General features: G+C 37.5%; 3 protein-coding genes across 9 annotated transcripts; 1 reads left to right on the plus strand and 2 right to left on the minus strand.

Moving 5' to 3' along the window:
• Window positions 1–764: 764 nt before the first annotated feature.
• On the minus strand, window positions 765–7,069 carry LOC140791890 (protein NSP-INTERACTING KINASE 3-like). 6 transcript variants are annotated; one of them, XM_073142610.1, is made up of 11 exons: window positions 6,249–7,069; window positions 5,676–5,808; window positions 5,519–5,590; window positions 5,130–5,273; window positions 4,950–5,021; window positions 4,747–4,806; window positions 4,545–4,642; window positions 4,282–4,431; window positions 3,001–3,342; window positions 1,687–2,078; window positions 765–1,264 (listed from the first exon to the last, which is right to left on the minus strand). In XM_073142610.1, the coding sequence occupies exons 1-11, from the start codon at window positions 6,349–6,351 to the stop codon at window positions 947–949; spliced, it is 1,884 nt and encodes a 627-aa protein (XP_072998711.1). In that variant the 5' UTR covers window positions 6,352–7,069; the 3' UTR covers window positions 765–946. The 6 variants fall into 6 exon arrangements, with proteins under 6 accessions (XP_072998711.1, XP_072998709.1, XP_072998710.1 ...); XM_073142608.1 differs by having other exon boundaries at window positions 3,001–3,360; XM_073142609.1 differs by having other exon boundaries at window positions 4,282–4,449.
• A 3,936-nt stretch (window positions 7,070–11,005) lies between these two features.
• LOC140792496 (glutaredoxin-C6-like) lies at window positions 11,006–12,803 on the plus strand. The gene is made up of 4 exons (XM_073143540.1): window positions 11,006–11,329; window positions 11,989–12,077; window positions 12,204–12,302; window positions 12,536–12,803. Exons 1-4 carry the CDS (start codon window positions 11,274–11,276, stop codon window positions 12,613–12,615), a joined length of 324 nt encoding a protein of 107 aa, XP_072999641.1. The 5' UTR covers window positions 11,006–11,273; the 3' UTR covers window positions 12,616–12,803.
• A 1,248-nt stretch (window positions 12,804–14,051) lies between these two features.
• On the minus strand, window positions 14,052–19,571 carry LOC140791744 (uncharacterized). Of its 2 annotated transcripts, none has more exons than XM_073142388.1 (9): window positions 19,323–19,571; window positions 18,232–18,583; window positions 17,633–17,666; window positions 17,057–17,281; window positions 15,887–15,976; window positions 15,141–15,206; window positions 14,960–15,051; window positions 14,840–14,887; window positions 14,052–14,533 (listed from the first exon to the last, which is right to left on the minus strand). In XM_073142388.1, the coding sequence occupies exons 2-9, from the start codon at window positions 18,552–18,554 to the stop codon at window positions 14,416–14,418; spliced, it is 996 nt and encodes a 331-aa protein (XP_072998489.1). In that variant the 5' UTR covers window positions 18,555–18,583; window positions 19,323–19,571; the 3' UTR covers window positions 14,052–14,415. The 2 variants fall into 2 exon arrangements, with proteins under 2 accessions (XP_072998489.1, XP_072998490.1); XM_073142389.1 differs by having other exon boundaries at window positions 14,243–14,453; window positions 19,323–19,555.
• Between the last annotated feature and the right edge of the window lie 174 nt (window positions 19,572–19,745).

Below are 19,745 nucleotides of genomic sequence, written 5' to 3' on the forward strand. Positions count from 1 at the left end.
TTAGTTTATATTGCTACATATTATGTGGCATCCTTCTTTAGACTGTAAATGTGTTATTTGCTATATGCTCACAATTTTTTAGTGAAGATACTTTTAGATCAATAGATGATGAATTTCACCCACTGTATTTGGAGGCTGATGTTTCAGAAATAGATTATTAACTATAAATTACAAAATAAAATCTTTGGAACCCTAAGCGACAATCACATTCTAAGCCAAAAAAAAAAAAATCGAAACCAAGATCTGACAGGAGACATCTCACGATAGACACGATGCATAGATGCGAAGAGACGAGACGGTAGGGAGGAGAAGATATCATGTCCTCGGCCAGCACATGCTTCTACTATGCACAGGAGAAACGAGAAGAAAAGAGGAAGGAAGAGGGAAGAAATCTGTTTGAGTGCCACAATTCTGAATCTCTTGGTTTTCCTGTATTCACTGAAATGTTTGTAAGTTGGATTTTTGCAAGTTAGCTTTACAGCCTACAGTTTAGATTGCTTTGGTTGTCTAATGATTCTGCATCCACGCAGTGTGCACATGCCTACTGCACAAATCCCTCCCCCTTGCAAATGATTTTGAGTTCGATGTACATCGACATTGCTTACTACGGCAAAGGATATCTGATAATGCATAAGACCGGCTTCCAGCATAAGAAGATCGCTCATGTGCCTCCCACCTTGGGACAAAAAGCCAAACTCACCATCTCAGAACATAATTCACCAAAAGCTCATCACAGAGCAACATCTCATCGCGAACAGACAATGTGCAAAATTTCCCAATGCAAATTTTTTATGCTATACCTACTCGTCTCGTTTCCTCTATACAGATGAATAATTTTACATTGAACTGCTATAGACATCGTGCGCACTCCACACTAATTAAAAGACATTTCCTTCTCTGGACTTTCAAAAGTCCAACATATACACAGTTAAACGTATTATTTAACTCATCTAGGGCCTGAGAGCTCCATTGCTTCTCCACCGAGTGAAGATTCATCCACAAAGTCCAAGTATTTTGGAGGTGGTTGCTCTGAGGATGTGGATTTTGGCGTATCAACATTCTTTGAGGCTTCCCATTTCTCGGCGAGGCCATCCCCTTCCAACATTCTCATTACTTCGGACATTTTGGGCCGCTGTGAGGGGTGGTATTGCGTGCATAGCAGGGCCACCTGAACCATCTCCTCCAGTTCAACCCTGTCGTAGTTGTCTTTTAGATCCTTATCTACCATCATGCTCAGTTTGTTCTCTTGATGAAGGTTCTTCACCTGCCAAAAAGGTCTGTAAGCAACTGCAATTCTATCAAAAAGATTCTCCCACTGCCAGCCTACAAGATTATTCTAAGGTTTTTGATTGCCATAAAAGATTATTCTAACGTTGCAAGGATTATTGGTAAACCCTAATCTATCTACCTATAAATATATATACTTTCTGGTCGAGAATATTGTTACCCAAAGCTGATAGACCAAATCAAGGATGGTTAAATTGATCTCTACCAAAAGGTTGCTCAATGGGCTGAGAAATAGGTTGTGGCTTGAAAGATTCACCTAGGTCCCTAGGTCAACCAGGCAATTGGCTTATCATATCTAACTATGAGAGACAAGGAAATGGAGCAAGCAACACATTTATGAGTAGATGGGAATTGATAATTGCAGCAAGATTCCACAGTACTGCAGAATAGAGAGCTTACCCAATCAAGCATTACTCCTTTCTGGTTTGCTAGCCTTCCAAAATCCAATGCCTTCTGACCAGTGATCAACTCGAGCAATAGGATCCCAAAGCCAAAAACATCGGTCTTCTCTGAGGACTGACCGGTTGACAAATACTCTGGAGCTATATGCCCAACTGTCCCTCGAACAGCAGTAGTAACATGTGACTCCTGATGATCCAAAAGCTTTGCCAATCCAAAATCCCCAACAATTGCTTCAAAATCTTCATCAAGAAGTATATTAGCAGCTTTTACATCACGATGGATTATCTTGGGATCACACTGCTCATGCAGATAGAGTAATCCCCGTGCTGTTCCCAAAGCTACCCTCTTTCGCCTTGCCCAGTCTAGTACTGGCCTGCCATGAACATGCTCTGCAGCATTCAAAACACAAGACTGAGTTTTGCAAGTTGGGCTCTTTCTCAAACTGTATAGCCACATAAGGGGGAGGAAGGAAAACCTTATATGGCATGTCATGAGTCATGATTTTACAAAGCTTGAGCAGATTAGCTAAGGTTTGTGAATATAGGAAACCAGTTGGTCCTTCAAATATATGTTGTAGAAGCAAAAAATTAAAAAAGATCTCTTGGAACCAGAGTTGGAGAGAAGTTTATAAAGATAACCAATATTCAGAGTTGTGTCCAATGGCCAATTGTTCCCCTTTGTAGCATTGCAAATTAATATTTGGGACAAATGTAAATACTAAGTGTTAGCTTATAAAGTTATAATCAGACTTTAGTAGTCTATTATGATAATGCATACAGGATTCCTGAAAAAGTAATATTTCCTTCTGTTATCACAGAGCTTACCAGATCCCATTAAAACCATCTGAAAATGGAGAAAATAGTTGCAGCAAAGATAAGGCATGCTATAGTACTTATTAACCCTTAATAACTCAACTTTTCTACATCTTTCATAGTTTAAGCCTTTAAGGTAAGTAAGAATATGGATAAGACATCATATGCTGAACAAGTAAATTTGAGCTGCCAGAGAACATGTTATAATTAGCTCAACCTTCCATATCATTCAAATATTTTACTTTACTACATGGAACAGTTGCTCAACAATTTGAACTAGCAAATATAAAATTAATGGAATAGTTTCATCTATCACGTCATAATATGCCATTGGTCTGAACTACTCTAAGATAGTCCCATTAAACATCTTTTAGTGCGTCGAAAAGCAAGAAGCTTAGAACTTCTAATTTGTTTCTCATATATAACAAAATGCTTTGGGCTCTCTCATGACAAGAAACTGAATCATGGAAATCCAATGCATAAATCACCGGTAATTTACCTCTTAATTGAGAAGCAACACTTCCATTTGACATGTAAGGGTAGACAAGCAATCTCTCATTCTCGGTTGTGCAGAATCCAATAAGCCTAAGGAGATTCCTGTGAATTGCCAAGCTAATCATTTCAACTTCAGTTTGAAACTGAATCTCCCCATTGGCAGTATTGTAGTCTTTCAACCTTTTAACAGCTACAGTGGAACCATCACGCAAGCATCCCCTGTAAACAATTCCATATCCTCCTTTTCCTAAAATGTTTTTTGAATTGAAATTGTTGGTAGCTACTCGTAGCTCCTTCAAGGAATACCGTCTAAGATGCCCCAAGCATACTTCTGGGTCATATTGATCTGCAGTGACAAGTTGATCTGTAAAAGGCACCGCAATGAATGTACAATCATACAAGAGCAACTTTGCAAATATCAGATTATCTAGCATTTTAAAGGTCAATCAGAAGAACATAAATAATCATATTTGTGTAGAACTTGTAGACATACATGAGATGATAAATTGATAATTAAGAACCTGTACATTCTGCTTCAAACATATTATCTCAACAAAAGAAAACAATAAGCGAAAGAAAAGATAGTGCAAAGATTTGCAGAGGACAAACATTTGCACATCATTATGAGAACAAGATGTGGAAAGATGACAACATAAACAACAAAAGATAAGCCAGCCCATATATTATAATATAAGGTTATAACACAAGCAGACCATCTCATTGCACATGAAGATGTTACACATAAGCATCAGCATGTACCTTTCACTAATGGCGTGACCCACTTAAATAAAGTAGTTCTTATTTATGATTTAAAGACAGAAGAACAAATATTGTGCTATATCGTTTAAGATTGCCTTTGAACTTTTCCTATAGGTAAGCAAACATGCTAAATATGTGTCCATAAAAGTCAAACAATCTCTTATAACAGCAAGCATCTGAGGATCATATGACACAACATCCTGTTTGAATGTTCTTATTAAGAAACCACTGGGACTAAAAGATTCCTAGTGTATATTGGAGTTTTGAATGGAGAAATGTTGCTATACATCTTTCCTGCTGCTGGAGGACAATTACTGGTAAGCTGCACAATGCAACATAGCAATATGTAACATGTTAATTCATGAATGAGAAAAGCACAATATGTAGTATTTTTTTTTTCACACGGACTGCAACACAGAAAAGCAATGGGCACAAATAGTAGATATATAGAAATGTAAAATAATCAGGACGGTTGCAATGTTACAAAATATGAATACAAAGATAAAGAGGAAATTCCAAATCTCACCATTTACATCAAAGAATATCTGTTGGTTGCGTCTATGCCGCCACCAAAGGAGCAAAGCAACACCAATGATGAGTAATGTAGCAGAACCAACACCTGCACCAGATGCAATGGCCATGCGGTGGTTTCTTGTCATTCCAGGTTGTGGCTGCGCTGAGAAACCCAAGATGCCTACTAATTAGAAATCATGGGATAAAATTACCAACACTTTCCAAAGTTCTACTATTTATGAATAGAATTTCTCCATGCTAACTTATCTAAAGTACCCTTTAGATCATCTGGTGGGTATGAAAGTGGGTCCAGAGAAACAGTAGAGCAGTTGTTTCCAGACATTGAACCGCATATCAGAGGATTTCCTACAATGCTGCCAATGAAGTTCAAGAAGAATTTAATATAATTTGTTGTTTCAATCATGGATGATTTGATTAGAACAAATTGAACATCAAAAGGGAAGGACAAATAATTTACTTAAAAGTCCTTGCAGATATCTTTGGTAAGGGACCACTGAAGTTGTTATATGAAAGATCCCTGCAACATATGTCAATTCCATCATATAATTAATCCCAACTAGGAATTGAATATGCCTATTTATTTATATATGTAAGTATGTATGCATAAATGAACTTGCAGTTTACAAGGAGAAAAACAACATGCAGAACAATAAAACTTACAGGAGAGTGAGACCATTGATGTTGGACAACGAATCAGGGCAAGGTCCAGATAAACTGTTATTGTTCAGTCGCCTAACAATATAGGAAAGTAGAAACTGAGTATAAAATCCACATGATCAAAAGGCAGTCAATTAATACTTCATAGAATGTGAAAATTAAACAGTGTAAATTTTATCTTACAGATAGTTCAGGTCCTTCAAGTCTCCCAGAGAACTTGGAATACTGCCACTGAACTGATTATTAGATAGATCTATCGTCTGGAGCTTCTCCAGCTTGCCCATACTAGCAGGGATGAGACCAGATAGAGCATTATTCTGCAGCAGCCTGGAAAAATAAAATGCAACTCATTGTCCATACAAATCTATGGCATACATTATCAAACAGACGAGCAGTGAATATCTTCCAGCTTTGCAACAAGCCAGATCTACTCCCACCAGGCAACATCATATAATTTTCCTTCCAACCAGAATTAATACTTAATACCATACAAGTTACTTATGTGAAGTCCTAGAAAAGGTCCCGAATCCAGTATTTAAATCTATAATCAGTAAGATATGTTTCGGACTTACACAGATTGTAAATTTGTGAGATTTCCAATGGCAGGAGACAAACTCCCAGACAAACTTTGGCTAGGTAGAGCTCTATAAAGACAACACAAAACAGGGTATCAAATCGACAAAATCGGAAATAAAGAGAGTAGTCAACTGAAGAGGCATTGTGTCTTACAGAGCAGAAACATATCCATCAGCGGAGCAGGTAACCATCCTCCAACTACATGGATCTACTGAATTAATATCCCAATTCTCCAAAACATAGTATGGATCGTTCAATTCCATCTTTATTGCCACCAGGGCTACAACTGCACCATTAGAAGGAGAAGAACAAAAGTTAAGAGAGGTGCCAAGAAGACACTAAGATATGCATTTTGAGACACAGAAACAACAACCAGAAGTCCAAAGTTATCTAGAATTGAATAGGAACGCAAGCTCTGAATGTTATACATGGATCAGGTTCGATCCTACCATCAGGTAGAAAAAGTGCAAGTTAAAATGTAAGAAGAAACATATGTATAACTGTCTTCAGCATGGCACCTTCAAAACCACACACAGACTTTCTTTGACTACTGCCTTCAAGATGGCAGGAGAAAACTATGCCCCTACCATCAGGTTTAGTAGCTGGAAAACGAAGATCCAAGGTAGAACCTAATACATGAATCAGCATTCGGTAGCTAAAGGGGCTGTCTTTTCATGGTGAGAGAATCACTGGACGACAGAAGAGAGAAAATCCAGATCTACTAACCTTCATAGTTTATACCAGAAGGTGAAAGAGTTGCAGAAGACATATCCAACCATGCCAATATCATCATCCCGAGCATCCAATAAGGTAGACCTCTCATATCCATGGTAGTACGTCCCCAAGCTAACTCCTTCCTGCCTCTTTTGGTTAGAACAACAGCCCATTTACCACAGCCAACATATCCACTCCGAACTCTCAACCAAAAGCCTTTTCCCAACAAGACCAGAAGAGAAATCAGCCAATTTAGTGGGTGAAATCTCGGAGTCGCACAAAACTTTCTTTAGGCCGGAAGCACCACGGAAGGCCACGACAGTTCCCAAACTATCAGAAGGAAAACTTTTTAACAAACCAAAACCCAGATGGCAAACTCGTCGTCCCCTCGGCTTAAAGACCAGCAAAAGCTACAACATTTCCAACCAAACACCAACCGAAAACCTCTCAAGAAAAAAAAACCCAGATATAAATCCAAAGGCGGCTCGAATATCGAGGCACCGCACGAGAGAATTCCACGGACCCAGATGAGGGAAAGCTCCAAAGAGAGAAAAAAAATTGAAAGAAAAGACCTCTCTTTCGATCGAATTCCCCACCTGACCCAGCCCAAGCAGCAGGAGAGCAGGTTTTAAACCAGAGTCCTTGCTTCCTTTTCTTCTTTCTACTCCTACTCCTCCCTCCTAATGCGAAGGCCTCATATCTCTTCTCTCTCTTCTTAGTAGAAGGAGAAGAGGAGAAAGGGCAGAGGGCGTCTCAGTCGCATCAAGACCAATGATCTCGCTGCCACATTTGTCTGCAGAGGCAGAGGGCCATATCATATCGTCCTCGCCCGCAAAAGAGCAAAGCAAAAGCCACGCTGCAACCAAACACGCAAGGGGCCAATACTAACTGCCAAAGCCGACACGGATGCAGATGCAACGCAACGCTGCGCATTGCAGTGATTCAAAAAGATTACTATGCGTGCTATTTCTCCTTTTTGCGTATGGATTTTTCAGAAGAATCTTTTTTTTTTCTTAACAAAATAAAAATAAAAAAAATAAGCCTGAGATTGTAATTAATTAGTAGTTTGTTGTTTATTTTTCATGGCTATTAGAGCATACAGCAAGCTACTGTGTCACATCACCTCCGGTGTGCTCTACTTACTTTTCTAACCTACTTACGTACCACAAAGTTATAATAAATGTAAAAGAAAACCTTCAAATAATGTTAATTAACCATATATCTCCTCTAAAAGCTTAAGTAAGTGGATCAAAGATGATTTTTGTTATCTAAACAATAATTAGGGACGATTTATATGTCACCGCTAATTAAGCTAAACAAAATTGATGGTTCTCTAGGAACCCGGTGGTCCTATCACTATCAGGCAGCTCTTCCACCGGAGGTCAGCATACATACACTAGTCTCTCTTCTCAATTCTCAACTCCATCATGTATTGTGGGCTGTGACTGAGCGTGAAGAGGTGGTGTCGAATGGTGATGGATGAGAACATATATCTTTCAAATTGGTCAAGACTCTCCAGTTTATGGCCTATAGTAAAGTTAATGGAAAGAAGCAAGAGAGAAAGCTTAAAAAGCATGAGACAGGGTCACATGGACACCTTTCCTTGTCTTTCCTTTTGTTTGGCTTTTCATGCCTTGCTTGTAGTTGCAGGCCCTCTTGATGTTGATATTGATATGATATGATATGATATTGATATTGATATTGATATGATGGAATCAATCTCCTCCTTCCATCTTTATTTTTTTATTTATGTGCCTTCAAAAATAAAAATAAATCATGATCCCTTTAGGCATGTGACTTCCCTGTAAAACCTTTTTGTTTACTAGCATTTGGTCTAATCCTCCGCGAGACTTAGATAAAAGTAAACAATGCAAAGGAATGCAGCCAAATCCCAGAGAGGTTAAAAGGTGTGTGCTTACAACTCGACACAAAGCTCTAAGCTCTACAGACAGTGTGGGCAACCTATCCCTAGAAATCTCCTATGGTGTGCTTCTTTTTTTTGTTTTTCTTTATTTTATTCTTTTTTTTTTAAAAATTAGTCCAGTCCAAATTGAACAGTGTCTGCAGTATAAAGCAGGCTGCCATCCCCCCATTTGCCCTGAGAATTAGGGGCTCCCCTCCCACAGTTTTCTCTTGGCATGGAGCAGTGGAGATGCTCACTCCAACAAGCAAAGATACTCCCCTTCTTGGGAACCCAAAATAAAAGAATAATTTGATTGAAGGGAATGGGAAGAAAAGAAGAAAAACAAAAGCTGTACAGTTATATATATATATAGATATCCTGGAACAAGTTTCACCGGCCTTGTGGTAATCAAAGTTGAAATGTAACAACACAAGAGTCACTATAAGTATAAACTGACATGATAACAATTGTTAAGCTCCAACCGAACACTCGTCCTTTTATCCATTTACAGCGGTGGTATACTTAAAGTTTGAGCCCAGGAGGATAACTAATAATTTGAACTGAAGGCCTGCGTCAAGTGGCCTAATTACCAGGACCACATCCCATTGTTGTGTATTTTCTCGGATATTAAATAAAAGACTCAAGATTCTTACTTACTTAAGATTAGAGAGTCTGTCATCCAGATTCCAGACCGAAAATAGGGAGTAATTTGCCTTTATCCAATAAATAAACAACTAGGAGAAATACATGACTTAAATTTAGTAGTAAAAGAATATAGAATTTGAACTGGAAGAAAAAGAAAAATCTATACTGCAGGATATCAAATGAACATTAATTTTTTCTAAAATTAATTTTCTGTTCCATTATTTTCTCACAAAATTTCTTACATTTTTATACGTACGGGAAACATTGCATTTATGCTGTCCGTCTTTCAGTGTATAAATTGCATGCTGAGCGGTATTAAATACATTTAAGCCCATTCTTTACCATATCGTATTAAGATAATACGAGGAAGTATGTTCAAGTTTGCAGAAAACTACACAGATACACTACTGCTCGAGGTCGAGGTCGAGGTCGAGGGTCTCAAGTCTCAACTCAGACTCCCAGGCACAGGGATAATAGAATAGTATACTACTAGTACTAGACCCATCACGTCCACAAGCATCTTATATATTTTTACCAGGATCATTGACTGGGCCAAAGGAGTAACAAGGAGGTTGATTGAGGGGAGGGGAAGCGGGGTAAAAAGAAAACAAAATAAAGAAATATTAATCGTTGGGGAAAGAGGATTCCAGTACATTATTCCTGAGTCACTCCTACATTTTAATATAATAACCCTGCAACAGTCTTCACAAAAATGGGCCCCTAGGCTAGAAGGATAGCCTGGGTCAATTAATTCAAGAAGAGGGTTCCCTCCTAGCCCCTTGTGAGGAAGACAGGAAGGACGAAGAGGTCTAACCGTGACAGAGGGAGAAACCAAGGAAAACATAAATTCTCTTGGCCTCTATTGTATTGTTTATTTGGAAGCTCAGATGAGAGAACATGCAAAGGCATGTGCATACACTGCTGGGGGAATACAGTCTGTATACAGTACCCAAAGGCGACAAGGTTTCCTATACACCTCTCATAACGAATATTAAGGACATCTCTGCCTCAATATAAATTATTGTTCGTACGGATGTAGGTTGGCTTTCATGAATATATAAACTTCATTCTTACTCCTGCTTCTATTTCATGGAGTCCTGCATTCTGCTTTTGATTGAGCTGGTCCCTGGTAACGATAAATCGAAAAGTTAAGAGATTATGAACCACTCATATGCTAGGAAAGAGCCTAATGTAATAATATCAACTTTTTTTTTTTTTTTTTTTTTTAATCTTTGTGCAAATACAATGAGTTAACAATAATCACAAACAAAGTTCTTCACTTGATAAAATCTAGAGAATCACAGCCAATAAGAAACAATCAACAAGATCAATAATGCTTCATAAAAGAATAACACTCTCTTCTTTCGTTATTTTTTCACTTTACTGGGTTAATATTCACCTGGCACTGAGTTTTTGTTGGGCTGAACAAATCCTTGAGATTGATTTGTACTGGGCCGGACCGAGCCCGAGCCTTAAAACGAGCCCAAATCTTAGAACAAGCCCAACCTTTTAACAAGCTACTCATATAGAAGGACTTCAAAGTAATTAAAATTCACCGTTGATAATTTCCAAAAGTTCTCAAGAAGAAAAATAGAAAATCACAATCAAATAATGTCATGAAATTATGGAGGATAATTTCTCAGAAGAACTACATCGAATCGAAGGCAAATCATAAGCAAAGGGGCTTCCTATTTTGAATAGTGTGGGTTCTACAATGCTTCAAGGTTTGCAACCTAGTTTTAATTCCTGTGACAGTCTAGCAACTGATTTGACATTCTCTAGGGAAAGGATAAAAGCAATTATCGATCCCCAGTCACATGAAGGTCAAAGCCGAGAAAAGCGGAGCGGGAATGAATATAAATTACCTCCATAAACCAAAGCTGCTTAACTAGATGTTGTTTTTTTTTATGATCGTGCTTGTAGAATATTTTGGGTTCGAATGGATACTCGTTTTCCTTTTGCTACGTGGCAGGCACGAGTGGGGATGAGTCTCCTCTGCTACATAAAAATAACTGTAGGATTGTTAAATCTTCTGATGATCACAAAAGAAAAGAAAAGAAAAGAAAAGAAAAGAGATTTCTGTCGCGTACGATCATGGATATACTTGCGTCACGGATGATTCATTGCTGCAGTCATGTGCTACGTATATATATATATATATATATATATATATTTTTTTTTTTTTTTTTTGGTACATGTTGACGACGTGCTTGAGGCCCATGGTGGGAACATTGAAGAAGTTACGGGCTGCGGTTGGAACAAGTCAGGTCAACGATTCGGAGTTTGAGCCGTCGGATTAATTAGTTGGTCTTCCTTCCGGCTGCCTACTAACTCCTCATACTATGGGTTGTAATGTCAATTACTCTTTGTTTTTGAGGTCTATCACTAACTATAACTATAAATAGAGGGTGGTGCGTCCCCCATAGAAGGAAGAAGGCAAGTGAAACATCGAAGGAAGAAGAAGAAAATTAAGTACGTACTAATCAAGCATGGCACTAGCAAAGGCAAAGGACATCGTTGCTTCCTCTCCCGTCGTCGTCTTCAGGTCTCTTCTCTTCTCTCCCTCCTTCTTCCCTGCTGCTTCTATTTATTACCTACACCTTACCTTCTACAGATGGATCATTAATTGCTATCATGCCGCATGCTCACTTATAGAATTAAGCCGGAGGATGTACGAGAAAAATTAAGATGGAGAAAAGAAGGTCAAAACAAGTGTTTAGGGGCAAATTAAGTTCTAATCTCTTTCGGGTCTGTTCAATTGCTTCTGGGTTGTCTCTTAGCTTTAGAGATAGAACCCCTATGAAAGTTGACCATGATTGGCTCTAATTTATAGAAGTATATGGAATGTTGTCTGTCTGCAGTGGCATCACGTACAAATTAGATGGGTTTTCTACTTCTTGCATAATTTTAGAATTTTAATTTCCATCTTTGCATCTTCACTGGATTCTTTTAGTTGAAGAAGTAATCTTTACTTTCTTATGTTCGATTCTTGCTACCTAGATACAATGGTTTAAAAGATGTAAGCGATTTTTTTAATTATCAGTAGCCCTCACTGTAAGGACTTGAGGATACAGATGCTCTCCATTTCCTCAACTACAAATTCTTAACAGTCAATGCTACATCAATCTTATTTCTTTAGTCGTCATCTCCTCTCTTTTTCTTCCTGCATGTATGTTGGGTAACTTTCTTATTTGGTGGTTGCAGCAAGACATACTGTCCTTACTGCAAACGGGTTAAGCAGTTGCTAGCACAGTTGGGAGCAACTTACAAGGTGGTTGAATTGAATGTGGAAGGTAAACAGACTTGCATCTTTAGGGCCATGCTCATCTGTTTTGTGACCAAGAAGCTACTAAGAAGAGTAGTTACTACCTTTTGTTATGGCTAGACACCTTACTGAGATCTTGACCTCTTCCTTGAAGGTGATGGATCTGAAATTCAATCAGCACTGATTGAATGGACGGGACAGAAGACAGTTCCAAATGTTTTTATTGGTGGAAAGCATATTGGTGGTTGCGATAGTAAGTTCCTTAACCAGTCCTGTATTCTGAAAACCTCAATTGGAAGTAACTTATTTATCCCCCATCTTCTCTTCCCAATTTGAAGATGCCGATCTAACAAAAAACATCATATTTCATCTATTATAGTGTTGCAATTCGACGTAGCTCTACTTCATGTAATATAGGTAGATTTTTTGTTTTTCCTGATCGACCTTGGAGAATGCTGTCTCTGAAACTGGTAATGTTCTTGGCAGATGTCATGGCCAGGAACAATTCAGGGAGTCTGGTTCCTCTGCTGACGGAAGCTGGTGCCCTTGCTACTTCTGCTGCATAGATGCTGGAACGTGTTTCATTGCTAGTAATGGTGTGATTTGGTGCTCAGCAGCAGAATAAGAGGGAAATAATTATGTCTCCTGTACACATAATCAATCAAAGGGCTGTCAGTATCAACTGTTGTTTCTGTCATTGTTGTTAATTTTCTTTTATTTTTAAAATATATTCCAACTTCTCGTTGAAATAATTGTTTTCTTTTCTTTTTTCCCACTTTCTCTACAATTTAGTTTCAGAAAAAAAAGAAAAGAAAGAGAAATGAGGGCTTCTACTTACAAATACAAAGTAACTTTTGGCCTTTTCGAATTTAATTTTCTTCCTAATGCCTTTTAGACGAGTAAATGTGAAGCTCGATTTCCTTAAATCACCTTATAAATACCAAAGGCATATTAAACCAGGATGATCAGCACGATTGTCATTCAGAGATCTGCATGCACTTTTTGGCCATTGGCTATCTATGAAGTTGCTGACGGAAGTTGGTACAATATGAAGGAACTATGGCTTGGAATATGTATGTAAATAAGAAGGTAAAAAGATATTTCCTTATCTAAACTTTAAAAAGAAGCTCAATTTACTGAATGATGCATAAGAAAAGAGCAGCAAGAGCATCACCCCAACTCTCTACCGTCATCCTCCACTAGAAGTAAAGCACCATGCATAAACCTATTGCCTGAACTCTGAAAGTTTTATAGCCATAGGGAGCATATACATTTGTATCTTCTGTTTTGCCTGTTTGTTTTTTTCCCCTTCAAGCGGACATGAATTGCTTTGTATAAAGAGAAGTTTCATAAGAAACGAACAATTCCAGATTGGACCTTCTAAGAGTAACTTAGGATAATGGACTGAACAACAGGTAGATGAAAAAACTTGAAACTTAGTTGATGGTTGATACAAGTAGAGATGAAACTAATCGTCAACTATGACATATGGCGGCATCACTCTTACCATCTGACAAACATCAACAAGAAGAGTTATTGCAGTGATCAAGAAATCTTACGAGACTATCTTAATGATAAAAATGTTTTAAATTAACACTCATACCATGTCAATTAAGCTAAGCAAGAATCTCTAACTTCATTTCCATGTGAAAATCAAACTATTCCCGACACGAGATGCATGGCCCAATATTTTTATCAAGAAAAAGATCTTTGTGCTACATGCGCCATCCTTGAAACATTTTTCGTGGTTCTCCTGAATAAAAGAAGTTTGCAAAGAATGAATACATTTTTCTTTCAAGAACCAAGAACCCGATGAAAAGGAAAAGGAAATAAAGAAAAAGAAACACATCACAATCAATAGCTCTGTGGTTTTAACGAATCAGAAAAGAGAAGTGAAACTGTCAATATGCATTTCCTGAAAAAAAAGGTAAGAATATGGTATCAAAATAAGATGCACACTTCACCAAAATTCTGCATCATAGGCTGTGTAAAAAGCAAGAAATAAGCATTCACTAGATGGATAAGTTGTATAAGCTGTATTTTGTTATTTACAATGTTTTGAAAAAAAACACAAGTCTGTAATCTGTACTATAAGTTGCAAATGAAAACTTGTATCTTCCAATGTATGAGCGTATATGCAATGATTTTTGCAAAGATATTGCTGGAATGGAGATAAATCTGCAAAAGAATTTGAGCTTCACATTTTTCTTTGCTGATGATGATAACTACTGACTCCAGCTGCCTACTCGGGCGGCCCCTGGTTATCATCAGCTATGAATCTCGGCTGCTAGATCACCTCTTCATTTATTTCTTGCCAGAGACGATTCAAAATTGTGCCAGAGAAAAAAGGAGAGCTCCATATTTGGTCAATTGATGGAGTGGTAGGACTGAGGAAACCACCTTCCTAATAGAAAATGTTTCAATCTCATAATTAAAATAAATACAGCATAGCAGGGTAAGTGCATCAGTGCCACCACAAGGTACCTGCAAAATCATACATTACAAAAAACATATTACTTGGTTGGTGCTGAGAAGCTTAAAAAGCTCTCTCTTCCATCAAGGTAGTAGATAAAAACATATCGGCTGTAGGTGGTAAGAAATTATTTCCTCCACCAGGGTATTCCATTGGATCAAGTGGATCAGGTTTAGGAGAATGATGGTCACAACTTTTGCATCAGCATTTGTTTTGCTGTTATTTACTTGAAGCGCTAAATATATATGAATCAACGAATCATTTCCTCAAGTCAGAATCGTCACACAATAATCATATGTTTAGGGAAAGGGGCATACCATATAGGTGCTCGAGGGGATGACAAGTCAAGAAAAGGGTATGGCCACCTGTAAGGAGAGGAAATGGGAATTAGCACATGGGAAGAATCGATGCCTATAAAACGAACACAGTCAAATTACCAAATTGAGATAGAACCATGGATGATCCATTGGAAAATGACATATGTAGCTGTCCATAGTAGGAAGTAGGCAATTCGGAACCAGGGAAACCGCTGGCAAACCATGTGTAAAGAAAATATCAGTGAAGAAAGCCAGTAATACTCAATGCTTCACCACTCACAGCCACAAGATAAGCAATTACCAAGCTATTTAAAGCAGTGTCACCTAGGAGGAAAACTGCATTGACCGAATGCATCCCAATTAGTAGCTGCAAATGAGACACATATATCTTAGTATGACAGAGATGCAATAAGCATTATAACAAGGACATGTGTCCTAATATTTGAGTAGAATAAAGATGCAACAAGCATGATACTGTATCTTTCCTATGCTCTTAGGTGTTCTAAATATTAGAAGGGCATAATTTCAAGAACAATTATACTTAGTACATTGATATGTTGTAGCACCATGTGAGATAAACAAACATTCTAAACCATCAGGCATTCCTATATCAATCAGAATGCATATTTGGTGCTCTCCTAAAATTTATTCTCTACTTTTGGATAATACATTAGGCAGTAAACCACACTAAATTCAGAAACATATCTCTTGCTTCTTTCAGTGGTCGGTTACAAACTTGCATACAACTGCAAGCATATGATAAAACATAAAATGTTAGAATTCGGGGTCATGTTCCGAAAAATTAACTGATGAGTTACTTATACCTATTCTTATTCTCATATATCAATAAGTCACTGGACTTACAATAAACTTGGACATTTGTCAAATTTCAGTAAATGAGCAAAGTAACATCCTAGCCATATATCATGACAGAGTATCATTTCCTCCTGATATCTAGCAAATAAACTTTCAGACTTGGTGTGGTCAAGGAGATTGATTACCATTGGATGCAAAAGAAAATACGAATAAGAAATCTTGAATACTCACAATGCTAAGATCATAATCTTTGATGGCAAGGAAAGGAAAAATGATGAGCCAAAATACACAATCAGTGAGCATCACAGCACCTGCATTTGTCTGGTAAAAGAATAAGAATATTAACTGAATTGTTTTTAGAAGTATGTAAATAATTTCAATTAATGACGTTATTATAAGATAACAAATGATAAAAAAAGGCAAAATTTTCACTTGTGTTTTGGCCGTCAGAACTACCCACAGTTTCTGAAAATTCTAGTTAAAGAAATCCTAATGTAACAAATGTAGAGACCGGCAACCAAGTACCTTTTCTGCAGGTCAGGTGCATCCATATCCAACAAGAATAGCTGGAAATTCGAATGATGTTAAAGCACCTTATATTAAATTATTACTTTTAATTATTGGGTTTTAAACCATAAGAACTAGATTGGTGATTAGAAGATGCAAATCATTTATATGCTAATCACCCTTGAAGAAAAAACATCAGATGTTATACATCTATTTCTTTCTTTAAAATTTTAAAGATAACTCTGCACTCTCTTGAAGAGTAAATGTAGCATCAGAACAAAAATCATACCATTTTATAACTTGAAATAACTACTTTGCAAGCCCAAATCCTTAGCAGTGATATAATTGCAATGCCCAAGAATGAATCCATTGCATGGAGTATACAGAAAGACAATCTAATACTCTCATTCCTATATTTCTACATGCTATTATGATGAAAGAAGACCAAACCATCACTCTCTCTTAGCATGAATGTATACACTACTGTGCTAATGGGTTAACTATGTTATTAAACAAAAATTTTATAACCTCGTCCTGAGATGTCATTGTGCTAATGTTTTCTCACATGATTATAAACATATATCCTCATGTGTTCTATTGTGCTGGTCATGTCTTGTTTATAGAGAAAAGATACTACAGGGGTCATGTCTCAGTCTCCAAAAGCACAATTTAGCCTACAACATGCAAAAGCAAAGTTTCATACAAAAATGATGATGACAATCTTTAATACCTGACCACGATGACAAATGTATTAATAATACCACATTATTCAGGCATACTTATTGCCTCACTACATTACATTATAAGTTGCCACATGATGACTCATTCCATCCATTGCAGCATGTGATTAAATTAAGTGACATTCTAGCAGGTACTTCAAGGACAGCTAGCTACCTGATAGATGATCTGGAACATATAACCCCAAAATCCAGCAATTTCTCGAGCACCATGTACGTCATGGAAACCAATATTTTGGACAGTAGGCACATTTGCAGAGCCATCAATTCTAGGAGCCATATATGTGCTGCGCTCTGTATCTGACCTTATCAAATCAACCTTATTCCCACAGGGTTTACTGAGATATTGATGGCACCCATAAATGGACAGCAACGAGCCAAGCTAAAATGAGGTCTATGTTAAAGAGACATTTTTATAAAAGAACTTAAAGGAAAACAAAATCATTATTGAATATTGATAGTCCAAGGCCTATACGCTGATAGATTAAACTTCCATGTATTTGTTAAATAGAAAAGGTAGGCTAAAAATAAAGTAGTTATACTTAGGAGGAGAAAATTCTGACGAAAGATTTTAAGCTAATAAATATTGCAGCAAACGATAGAGATTTACATGTCAAACCCTTTTTGATTTTTGTTGTTGTCAAACCCTCTAATTACATGCATTAGACAAATATTAGAATGAAAATTTTGGCAACTAGCAGAATGGCGACTTCTTTGTAGTAAAAGGACCTACCCCAAAGTAAATGACGACCAGTGAGAATGTCCACCTGCCCAACATACAACATTGCAAAAACATTCAGTGAACAAACAGATACAACTTTGAGAATCTGAAAACAAATTTCAGTATTAGATATGTTTAATAGGAATAATTGATTTTCAGATGCTCCTATCATGGAGAATCCACTACCCATGTAGGCATATGGAAATATAAAGTAAATTTAGTAGTTGATGATTCTATCTAGGGAAAGAGGAATTAAAGAACAAAAAAGCATATGTAACCTCCAATTTTCTTTTTCATATAATAATATAGTAAAGTATATGAGCAGTTACACATTTGTTCCAATTTCCACATTTTCAAAAAGCAATCCTTATGCTACCAATTGCAGAAACAAAACCAATATAAATGATTGAATTTGCCTCACTTAGCTAAGAATCTTGCTCACATGCAAACTAAAGCACTTGTTTTCAGCAGAAGCCTCAACATTAGCAATAACTCCATCTTAAGGGAAAGGATTAAAAAGCTACATAAAGATGCATATCACATACTTGTCGACTAATTCAGCAAACAGAGGAAAAAGGCCAAAGACAACAATCAGAGACAAAGCGGCTTACTGAGTATAGTAGTAAAGGATGCTGCCCCCATCCACAATGATATTTACAGTAAGCAATGCGAGAAGTATGAAAAATGATATAACCCGAAAACCCAGCAGCCAAGCAGGATGGATCTGCTTAAGACATGGCCTCCAGGACTCATCAGCGTACAAAGTTCCAGCTCTCTCAGGTTGGTCTTCCGTCTCTTCTTCTCTCTCTGAATCGGAACCCTCATTCTTCCATATCAGAATGGAAGCTATGATCATGCAAGACAACACCCAGATTGCGCATAGCAATACTCTCCAGTTTAACCAGTAGTATGTGGTGTTGGTAGCAGAAATCATGACTGGCTGCCAAGAACGTTGAAGTGCTCCTGTTGAGAAATACCTGAAGAATTATATACATATATGTATATGTTTCTCTATTGGATAAAATAATCCTATACTTCTTTTCTCCTTTGGAATCTCCCACTCTCGAATAGTAAGAAGACAACGCAAAAATCAAATTTAGAAAGACACCAAAAGATGACAGTTCTTGAGAATGTAATGCAGATAGCTCAAAAGAGGCAGAAGACTCTAACCGATCATACACCCCAACAAGATCCGAATGAGAAGAGAGAAGGCGCGGGTGCTTAATTAGAGCAAAGACATGAATAGGAAGGTGAAAAAGATCAACACTGGAAACTAAGAACACCAAAATGAAAAAAAGGACAGAAATATATCTCAACTCAAAAAATTTACTCTGATATGAAAGAACAGACCATCCAAGAGAGTGAAAACCAATGGAAATGAAGGTAAAGAACTAGAAACTAATTAGAGCCTAAAAATTAAGGAGCTGTCAAGCCACGAAGGACAAAGGGATCAGGGCAGAATCATTTGCACCAATGCGTGCAACTTAGGAGACCCCCAGCATCCAGCACGTATTTCGGAAGCAATCAAGCACCGCATTAAAAGGGTGGGATTACGGAAAGATGCCAAACTTTGGATCATAGGATGGGTATTCCATTAAGAAAGAAGGCACTTAACCCATTCCCATGACATTAATAAATTCATTAACGAAATGGATAAACAAAAGAGGAGTGAGAGGTCGAAAAGGTAAAGTAGGATGCTTACCCTCAATAAAAAGCAGCGAAGTTGGATGCTTTGCTTCTCTCCCTCTGGCTTTGGCGGGAAACCCATGGCAGAAAGGGAAGGACAGACAATATTATATACATGCATATTATCCTTTCCGAAGAGAAGAGAATAGAATAAAATGGAAGGAGGATTGAGTAGGCCACCGCTTCTCCAACTTCCTCCTCCTCCTCTATCGTGAAGAGTGAAGAGTGAAGATTGACCACAGATTCCCCCAAATCTAATTTCGATATTAATAATGTCGTCAGTTCACGACCCTTTTTATCCCGGAGACCGGAGTTTGACTTTTATTATTATTATTATTTTATTTGAGTTCGATACGCCAAAAAATAAAACCCAACAAGCTGTCCAAGTACACGGCTCCTCCCATCTCGCTCGGTCCTTCGCGAGCTCGTATTAGATATA

This window comes from Typha latifolia, chromosome 7, assembly GCF_019914945.1.
Source record: "Typha latifolia isolate L0001 chromosome 7, TyphaL0001v2, whole genome shotgun sequence".
Classification (NCBI taxonomy): Eukaryota; Viridiplantae; Streptophyta; class Magnoliopsida; order Poales; family Typhaceae; genus Typha; species Typha latifolia.